At 41.3% G+C, this 10,275-nt stretch overlaps 1 protein-coding gene across 2 annotated transcripts; it reads right to left on the reverse strand.

Moving 5' to 3' along the window:
• Window positions 1–2,275: 2,275 nt before the first annotated feature.
• LOC124232091 (28S ribosomal protein S31, mitochondrial-like) lies at window positions 2,276–6,771 on the reverse strand. Of its 2 annotated transcripts, none has more exons than XM_046649061.1 (2): window positions 6,013–6,771; window positions 2,276–2,615 (listed from the first exon to the last, which is right to left on the reverse strand). In XM_046649061.1, the coding sequence occupies exons 1-2, from the start codon at window positions 6,354–6,356 to the stop codon at window positions 2,300–2,302; spliced, it is 660 nt and encodes a 219-aa protein (XP_046505017.1). In that variant the 5' UTR covers window positions 6,357–6,771; the 3' UTR covers window positions 2,276–2,299. The 2 variants fall into 2 exon arrangements, with proteins under 2 accessions (XP_046505017.1, XP_046505018.1); XM_046649062.1 differs by having other exon boundaries at window positions 2,276–2,588; window positions 6,015–6,325.
• Window positions 6,772–10,275: the final 3,504 nt, after the last annotated feature.

Consider the following 10,275-nt stretch of genomic DNA (forward strand, 5'->3'; position numbering starts at 1 on the left):
GTTTCTGCTAACAGTCCTAGATAAGGTTTCAGCTAATAGCCAGCATCAACTGCCAGACCTAGGAGTGAGCAAACCTTTAGATGATTCCAGCCCCTGGACTTCTAAGTCTCCCAGCTGAGGCCCCAGGCATCACGGAGGACAGATCAGCCTTCTCCATCACACTCTGTCCAAACTGCTGACTCACAGACTCTATGAGCATAAAAAATGGCTGTTTTCTCCCTCCCCTTCTCTCCCTCCCTTCCAGCCCTTTTCTTCCCTCCTGTCTTCTTCCTTACCCTCCCCTTTCTCCTGTTACCTCTCCTCCTCCACCCTCTCCTCTCTCCCCTCTTGCCTTGTCCTCCCCCCTCCCTCCGTGATCTCCCTCTCCTCACTCCCCCTTTTCCTTACCACTGTTGAGTATTTTTCCTCCTGCACTCCCCGTTTCCTACATTCTCTTTTCTCCTTCCTTCTCTGCCTTTCTCACCTCCCTTCCCCTTCTCCTACCACTACTTTGTTGTTGGGTCCTCACCCATCCCCCTTCCCTAAAAGACTGAAAAAAAAAATGGTGGTTTTATGCTGCTATATGTTGGGGCAAGTATCATGCAATCATGGTAACTTTATCCATGGGGTTCAATACATAATACAAATAAAGAAACTAAAAGCAGGCCATGCATGGAACAATGATGACAGTGTATCATGAATCAAAGATGATGATTAACCCAAATCTGTGCATCTGGAATCCCTTAAAAAACAGGGAGAGAGGACAAAAATCATTAAAAGATATATTTTTCAAAACTTGAAACAAATGTACCTCATTTACCAACCTCTTAATGTAGGACCAAAGCCTCTTTGAACATAGGACCACTGTGAGAAGTTCCAAGATATAACATTTATAATATACAACATACCCATAGTATATCCTCCAATATTTCAAATTTTGGTTTCTTTAAAGTAGAAACATGGAGTAAGAACTTAAAAATGCTTACAAAGCAATCTGAGTGCAGAATACTCCTAGATTTTTATGCTTGTCTCATTCATACCTAACTGGAAAACAATTTTTAAAATTACCATTATTGAATCTTTGTGAAGTATTCAACTCATTTTAACCATTTCTATCATGGTTAAATTGTATAATTATAATAAAAAGCACAATGAGTCATAAACAGGTCTGAGAGCTAAAAAAAATCTCACTCTTGATAAGTATTTATATATGTGTGTATCATCTAATTCTATATACATTTTTTTGTTTTATTTTGTTTATAAAAAGGAGCAGGAAGTACCTATTATGGGTATATCACTGTTTGAACTACCTTACTTTCTACCACCCAATTGTTTTCCAGCGGTAGTTTTGATACATTGTAGAAACTAAGAAGTCCCAGAAAAATGTTAAGTCATTCTGGGAAACAGAAATCTACACTGTTTGTTCGGCTAAGAGAAGTCAGAGACCAGCATCTTAAAGCCACATACCTTACTATTCCAATCTACGATATCATCAAGTTAAGACACATCATTTATGTATCACTAAAACAAAACACTGCCATTTAATATGCTAAAATATCACTGATTGCACTTAGAATCAGTGAAACATAATACTCTTTTGGCAAGCACAAATAAACACAATATTTTGAGGAAACCACAAAAGCTGAGAGGACTGAGACTTACTGGTCAAAGGAAGTCATATAAAATAGTTGTAATAACATGTTAAAATTCTATCCTCAGTGGAATTAGCCCTGAGCTAACATCTGCCCTGAGCTAACATCTGCTGCCAATCCTCCTCTTTTTTTTTGAGGAAGACTGGCCCTGAACTAACATCCGTGCCCATCTTCCTCTACTTTATATGTGGGACGCCTACCACAGCATGGCTTGCTGAGCAGTGCCATGTCGGAACCCGGGATCCAAACCCTGGGCCCACGAAGTGGAACGTTCGCACTTAACCTCTGAGCTACCAGGTGGCCCCTGTCAGTGGAATTTTTTAAAGGGAAATTTTCAATAAACAAGTCCTTCAGAGATGCAAAGCTACTTTCAAATTTGGATGTAAATGATTTGTTAATTTACACCTTAAAGAGGCAATTAATTGGCAGTTAATAACACTGATGAATATGTAAGAGAATGCTTGAAATTCTCAGTTAGATGACTGCTCTTTTCCTCTCTCTAGAGGGTATACAGATGTCCCCTTATTTAAATATAGAACAATAACAGTAGTCTTCACTAATTCAGTACCGCCCATGTACTCTAATTTAAAAAAAAAGTTTTTCTAAAAGAAAAAGCTGGCTGGAGTTTCAAAAATGATTTTCAAAGAACATTCAAATTGCAGTTCACTTTACCTCTTCTTTGGGGCATCTTCAGGAGCTCTTTGAAGCCTGCCAACTGTGGCCTCCAAACTTCTAAGTTGTCTTCTGTTGGGTGGCTTTGTTGTTTGTACATTTACTGTGCTTAATTCAACTTTCATGCCCTTAATAATGTTTAACAAGTCTTTTTTCGTATTCTCCTTTACACTGTCTTGGCTCTCCGTCTCCTTGGAAATCTCATGGGTTGGAACAGACTGTTCATCCTTCTTGTTATAGATCACGCTGCTAGTGCCAAAATATCTTTGGATATTATTTTGTGTCCTAGAAAGATGCATTAAAGAAAAAAACCTGAAAAATACAATGCAAAATAATAAAGCAAGATCTCAGAACACTGTTTCTATGTGTCTTTAAAATTTTTCAATTCAAACAGTTTCCTTTTGCTTTTTATTATTGTTAGCAACCATAACGACAGCAATTTAACATTTATTGAACACGGACTAAGTGCCTAGTCTTGCGCAACATGTTTTATGTACATTTTCTGATACCCACATCAACTCCATAAGGTAGGTATTTCTGCAGATAAGGAAACTGGAAATCAAAAATGTGATGTAATTTACCCAAGGTCACATAGCTCAGAGCTCACTAAGGCCTAAGACACACTGATGAACCAAAAGTAAGTTACAGATGTGCTGAGATACTGATCACCTAGCCCTTAGGGTGGCTGAGTGAGGTCCGGGGCTACTGGTGCCCCTGTTGCTTCCCTCCTTTTACCTCGGGGTTTTATACAAATATCATTTTCTATTTGTTCCACAACATTAAAAAAAAAAGGCAAAACACTGACATGGTTAATAAGTTTCAATTTATTATTCTCAAACTCAAAATTACCTGCCAAGTCCTTGCTCTTAACATGATATAACAATATCTCTTTAAAAAGTCATAATTAGGGGCTGGCCCCGTGGCCGAGTGGTTAAGTTCGTGTGCTCTGATGCGGCAGCCCAGGGTTTCGCCAGTTGGAATCCTGGGTGTGGACGTGGCACCACTCATCAAGCCATGCTGAGGCAGCATCCCACATGCCACAACTAGAAGGACCCACAGCTAAGAATATACAACTATGTACCAGGGGGTTTGGGGGAGAAAAAGGAAAAAAAATAAAATCTTAAAAAAAAAGTCATAATTAAACAGCATAAAAATACATTTCTATCAATAAAAAGAGGTTACTTTCTTTAAAAAAAATTTCTAGGTGTGATTCTAATCTGATCAATTTTCTTATTGAGCTATGTGTCATGTAACCAATCACCATTTGTAAACTAAGCTAAAATGAAACAGAAAAAAGAAGATTCAGTGGCTAGAACTGTCATTCTGCTTTCTTTGCTACATTTGTGAAAAAGAACACAAATGATTATATCTATTTCAAACTCATGCAAAAGATTTCTCAATTCTAAGTAATCCAAATATTTTGTGGTGTTAAAAACTTTTTGATATTTGATATTGAAGAACTTTAAAAACTAATGAATGTGTTAGTTTCAGTAAGAGGGTATAATGTTTAAAAAGTCATTCACTAAGTATAGTGAATATGTACTCTGTGCTGAGCACTACACTAGGCATTGACAATACACTACAAAATATGAATTTCTTGTTCCCTCTCTTTACGAAGCTAACAGGCTAGAGCACTGTTCTTAAACTTTAATGTGCATAGGAATTACCTAGAGGGCTTATTAAAACACAGATTCTTTGGTCCCACTAAGAAATTCTGATTCACTAGCTTTCTAGAGGGACTCAGAGTCTGCATTTCTAACAAGTTCCCAGGTAACACTGATGCTGCCCATCAGAGGACGAGCTGAGTAGCTTATATTATGTAGTCACTTAACCCTTACAATCTTAGAGCACAGGTTTTATTATTCCTGTTTTATAGAAGAAGAAACTGCTGCTCAAAGAGGTTAAATTTGTGGTTCTTAACCTTTAGAGGTCATGAGTCACCTATGGAGCTTATTTAAAAGAGGTTTCTAAGATTCTTAGTTGGTAAGTTCGTAACGGGGCTCAAAGATCTACACTTAACCAAGACCTCAGGTAATTCCGATGCAATTCATCTCAAGAACCTGCATCAGATCCTGGGGTAAATACTATCTCAAGTTCTCAAAGCTAGCAAATGTAACGCCAGGCGGGGGACATTTAATGAAAGAGAAAATGGCTATTTCCAAAAATCCTGAAACAAACTATTTGTTCTGCTTATGAAAACGTCAGAGATTAACACATCTCGCACTTAAAAATTAGAATGAAAAACCAATTGTATAACTAGTACCCTGATAGTAAACAGGACCCTCATAATATTCAACATATGGTACAACTCAATTTAGGAAAATGCCCCAATTATTTCACATGTGAAAGTCATATTAATGTTAAAGGCATTACAACAGAAAGGTGCCAATCAGGAGAACAAATCTCACATAGAACCCGGACTTCAATGTTTCCTTCCAAGACTGCTATGGTACCTCAGATACCCATCTATATTTATACAGGAAAATCACGCATGTATAGGAAGTAACTCCCTAACACTAAAATAGTAAAACTCAGGCCCTCACTTCCCACCTGAGCTTGTTTCCACGGAGGGCATCTCATTAGCACTTCAAATGCAACACATCCAAAACCACATTCAAGAGCTCCCCTACCAGACTGACTTGCTCGTCTTCATCCTTCTGTATTGAACAGGCCTCTTACTATAAATAATTATGTTTTTATTCTAAAACCTATGACACATTTTTAAAAGCCTTCTGAAAGCTGCTCCTCATTCTTCTGTTGACATTAACGGTAGCCTAATCCTCCAAGGCAGGCAGCTGAAATCTTTGCTCCACCTCACCCTTATCTCATCATACGTCACATCCTATCAACTCCACCTGTGCGATTTTTCGCCTCCATCCAGCTCCTCCTTCCCATCCCCACTGCTACTGACCTGCTTCAGAGCTGTACTTAACGAAACAGGCCCTAAATCGTTTTGTGTGGAATATATGCAGTAGAATTAACTTTTCATAATGATGAGAGTTCTCAGAGGATAAATACCAACACCAAGTATGCCACAACTCCTTTTCTTGCCTGGCTAACTCCAACCCCTGGTCCGCCCTCAGATTTTGTCAGACTTCTTTTCCAGAAAGGCCACTCTGAGCCTCTTCTACAATGGTTAGGTGTCCCTAGTTGCTCACCCAGCAATTACCTGTTGAATTAACAGAGCATCCTGTACTATCTCCACTATCTGTGCTACCTCCATTATACTTAGGCGCCTATTTGGTGGAACTAGGAGCTCCGTGACGGCAGGACGGGCTTACTTGGGACTTAACCCCAGTGTTGGCACACTGTAAACGCTTTCAAAAATGAACTAAAGAATAAATGGAGGCAGGGATGAGGTCATCACAGTCTTGGGAGGCGGAAGCAAAAATGAAACAGACCCACGTCGCCTCGAGGGCCTGGATAAAATGACGGGAGAGGGGGCAAGGGGGGCGAGGCGCGGCGAGCAGCGGCAGGAGCACAGGACGTCAAGCCAGGCAGGTCCCGCAGCCGTGCCCCACGCACACTGTAACCTTGGGCAAGTAATTTCATCTCTCTGGGATTCCCCTTTCCTCTGCTTGAGAGCAAAGACTTATGAGCTCCCGCGGTTACACCGGCGACCCCAGGAAGCCGGGGGACGATTACTCAATGCACCGGAGGCGGACGGGGTCGCCTGAGCCCCGCGGGGCCGGCCACGCTGAAATGCGATACCTGGCGGTTCCGGGCGAAGCACCAAGCAGCACAACCGCAGCCGCCAAGGCCTCCGGGCCCCCGGAGCACAAAGGGAGGCGGGAGAGAAGGCGAAGAGGCAGGACCGCCAACATCCTCCACAACATCGCGGAGAAACAACTCAACCGCAGACACACCGGGAATACCTCGTCCTCTGCCAAACACGGCCCCCGCTCTCTCTTCCGTTCCCAGCCTTACGCGTTCCGCTCCCTTCGCGTTCCGGTGGACAACAGGGGCCGGTAACTGTGTTCCGGGCTCGCCCGCGGCCCAGGGCTGAGCCCCCTGCTTCCAGGCGACTCCTCCTCCCGGCGAGTGTAGTCCCATAGGTGCAGTCGATGACTGAGTTCAGGGAGGGTGCGGTGGTTGAGGCGGGACCCGGACGGGAGAGCCGAGAGAGCGGAGGGAGCGATGCACGGTGCAAATACTGCTGATGGGGCCAGTAAGATGAGGCGGAGAACTGACCTTACTGCGGGGTGTGTTGGGGAGAGGGTCCACAGGTCCATCATATTCTCCGAACGATCCACGGCCACCAAAGAGGTTAAAAAAAATTAACCGTAGGACATGCTGCCCGATACATTGGCATCTCTTTCCAGTCTCTGTTCTCGATGTAGTCCAATGTGAGACATATATGTTTCATTTTTCAAAAATGGTTTGCCTTACAGATAAAAAGATGCAAGAAAAAGACTTGGCTTCTTCGTGCTCCTCATGAAGGCAGTGAACAGTGGTCCAGAAGAGATGGGCGGTTCTTAGATTTGGAAGTGCAAGGCATAAACCTGGGGCGACGCCGGTTGGTAGGTCACGTGGGAACCTGTAGTTTAGAATTCCTTACTGGTGATTCAGTGTGACATCAACATTTTCCCTGTCCTTTCAAAAAAGAATCAAGGTCGGTGGTGAATTTCCTGTGATGCTGAAAACACAACTTACCTTGAGCACATCTTGCTAAGATCCACTAGCCCTGACAGAACCTTTGTGACAATGCCACACACAGTACCCTCTGGGATGCCTTCCTTTGTCTTTTTTTTTTTTTTAACTCAAGTATAACTTAAATACAGAAAAGTGCATGAATCATAAACGTATTGATGAAAACGTGCTTAATGAATTATTGCAGAGTTAATTTGCCCATGTGAACCACCACCAGGATCAAGATATAGAATATTAGCAGCCGGGCATGCTTATTTTGATATCGTTTGATAACCAGTGGAAAATCCATCCTTGAATATAATAAACAGTCCATTAAAATCACATTTAAGTTACTTTGTTTTTTTCCAATTTCTTGGAAATATCCCTCAAATGAGTTTTTTTTAAAAAAAAAATATTGACAAAGGAGAATGAAACTTTCATCTGAGATTCACAGTTTCTCTGGGGGAAGATCTTGTCCCAATTGTCCTGATCCTAATCGGCTCTAAGGCAGTGCAGACCCTGTAAATCAGCTACCTGCTACATGAGGGCCCATATACTGTGATCTATAGGAGAATACCCGCTGAGGGTCACAGTGGGGATTGAATTCAGCCTTGCTCTACTATCTGGCCCCTTCACCTATCACTTTTTAAAAGAGGTCTTCTTTGACTAGCCAGGTTAAAGTGGCCTCCTTCCTCATCCAGTCACTCTCTGGCAGGGATTGCTGTTGTCCACCAGTATCAGTTCTCCTCTTCCTCTGGAATTTTAGCTGAACACATGACCACAGCAGTAGAGACTACATTTCCCAGTCTCCTTTGCAGGCAGGTGGGTCTGCATCTCAACAATAGACTGAACACAAGGGATGTGCCGTTAAAAAAATGGCATGCATTCCCCACAAACTTTTTCTCCTTCTTCCTACTTGGAAAACAGACAAGGTGATAGGAGTGGAAGCAGCTAGAGAATGGAGAGATGAAAGATTGCAGAGATGAGGATGACAGAGCCATCCCACCTCTGTCCTCACCACCTCCTCCAGACAGTTACAAACAAAGGGGGAAAAACCACCTTGATTTTGTTTGAATGTATTTTTGAGTTTCTTTGTCACAAGTAGGCTAGACTGTTTCTTAACTAAGGTACCCTCTATGTCAAAACTTTGTTTCACTTTCTACAGAGTGTCACTATCCAAAATTATCTCATGTACATATATGTGCTTAAATGGTTGTTATCTTGTTCTGACAGAATGCGTGCTCCATTTGGGAAGGGACTATGTCTTATTCACTGCTGCAATCCTAGTTCCTAGGATCATGCCTATCATATAATAGATGCTCAAAAACATTCGGTGAATAAATTAATTATTTCCAAGTACAAAAGAAAAAACAGATGCGGGGAGTTTAAATAATTTGCCTAACTTCATACAGCTAGTAAATGCCAGAGCTAGAGTCAAATGCAGAACCATCTAACTCTGATATTCTGGTTCATTCTGGATACCTGAGGGTTTCTGACTTTAGTTGTGCACAAAAGTGTAGTGGGGGGCTTGCTAAGACATTACTAATGTGTTAATAATACATTACTGAGTAGCTTAGACACTGACTCAGTAGATCTGAATATGAGAGTCTAACAAGCACCCAAGGTGATTCTGATGCAAATGGTCCTCAGGCAAAACTTTGAGAAACACTGAGACAACCCTGTGACTTATTTATTCACAACTTTGCATACCCTTAGAATACACGTAAGAAAAAGTGATAATCTGAAATAACGGATTCTTACTTTGGATGAATCTCCAAGGCATTATGTTAAGTGAAAGGGGCCAGGCTCAAGAGACCATGTACTGTGTGGTTCCACTTATATGACAGTGTGAAAAAGACAAAGCTATACGGACAGAAATCAGGTCAGTGGTTAGCAGGAGGTGAGGATGGAAGGAAGTGACTGAGCATCAAGGGGCACAAGGGAACTTTTGGGGTTATTGAGATACTCTGCATCTTGACTCTGGTGGAGGTTATGGCCTTTCATGCTTATCAAACTCATAGCCTGTACACCTAAAAAGTGTGAATTTTACTGTATATAAATGATATCTCAGGAAACAACAAGTGTTGGAGAGGATGTGGAGAGAAGGGAACCCTAGTACACTGCTGGTGGGAGTGCAAACTGGTGTAGCCACTATGGAAAACAGTATGGAGTATCCTCAGAAAATTAAGAATAGAAATACCATATGATCCAGCTATTCCACTGCTCGGTATTTATCCAAAGAACTTGAAAACACAAATGCATAAAGACACACGCACCCTATGTTCATTGCAGCATTATTGACAATAGCCAAGACTTGGAAGCAACCTCGGTGCCCATCAAGGGACAAATGGATAAGGAAGATGTGGTATATATACACGATGGACTACTACTCAACCATAAGAAATGATGAAATTTGGGCATTTGTGACAACATGGAGGGACTTTGAGGATATTGTGCTAAGTGAAATAAGTCAGAGGGAGAAAGTTAAATACCATACGATCTCACTCATAAGTAGAAGATAAAAACAACATCAAACAAACACATAGCAACAGAGATTGGATTGGTGGTTACCATAGGGGAAGGGGGAAGGGGGTGGGAAAATGAGGGGATGGACTCTAATTAGTTTTGGGGTGGTGAACATGATGTAATCTACACAGAATTGAAATATATTATGATGTACATCTGAAAGCTATATAATGTTATAATCCACTGTTACTGCAATAAAAAAATAAAATAAATAATAAATAAATTGAAAAAAAACTCAACAAACCTGACTTTAACAAAAAAGATAATTAACAGAGCAGTTCTAATCAGCCTCAAATTAAAGCACAAGAGAATTTCAATACATTCTAAGAAAAAGAAAAATCTGTCCTTTGAAAAACCATAACTTATGCAATTGTTCAAAGCAATCATTTACGAGAGCAAAAAATATGTAGTAGGACATGTTTTCCCTCTTCCTTCTGTTCTGCCCTTGATTCACCAGTCATTTTCTTCCCAGTGCCCCCTTGAATGCACTTTCTAGAAAACTGTGCCTTTGGCAAGAGGCAGCAAATCAACCGAAATAGGTCCTGATATTGGTGACTTTGTCCTAAATATCTCAAGAAATTCTACACTAATTGACTTGACAAACCTTCCATGAAAAAGAAAAAAATAAAATCATTCTATATTCCAGTTATCGATTGCTGCGTAACAGACCACCCCAAAACTTGGTGGCGTAAGACAACTTATTATCTCGCATGGGTCTTCAGTTGACTGGGCTGAGCTGGGTGGTTCCTGCTTGGGGTCTCTCCTGTAGTTGCAGTCAGCAGCTAGTCAGGACTGGATGTCCAAGATGGTTTTTCAT

Source organism: Equus quagga, unplaced genomic scaffold (assembly GCF_021613505.1).
Source record: "Equus quagga isolate Etosha38 unplaced genomic scaffold, UCLA_HA_Equagga_1.0 HiC_scaffold_236_RagTag, whole genome shotgun sequence".
NCBI lineage: Eukaryota > Metazoa > Chordata > Mammalia > Perissodactyla > Equidae > Equus > Equus quagga.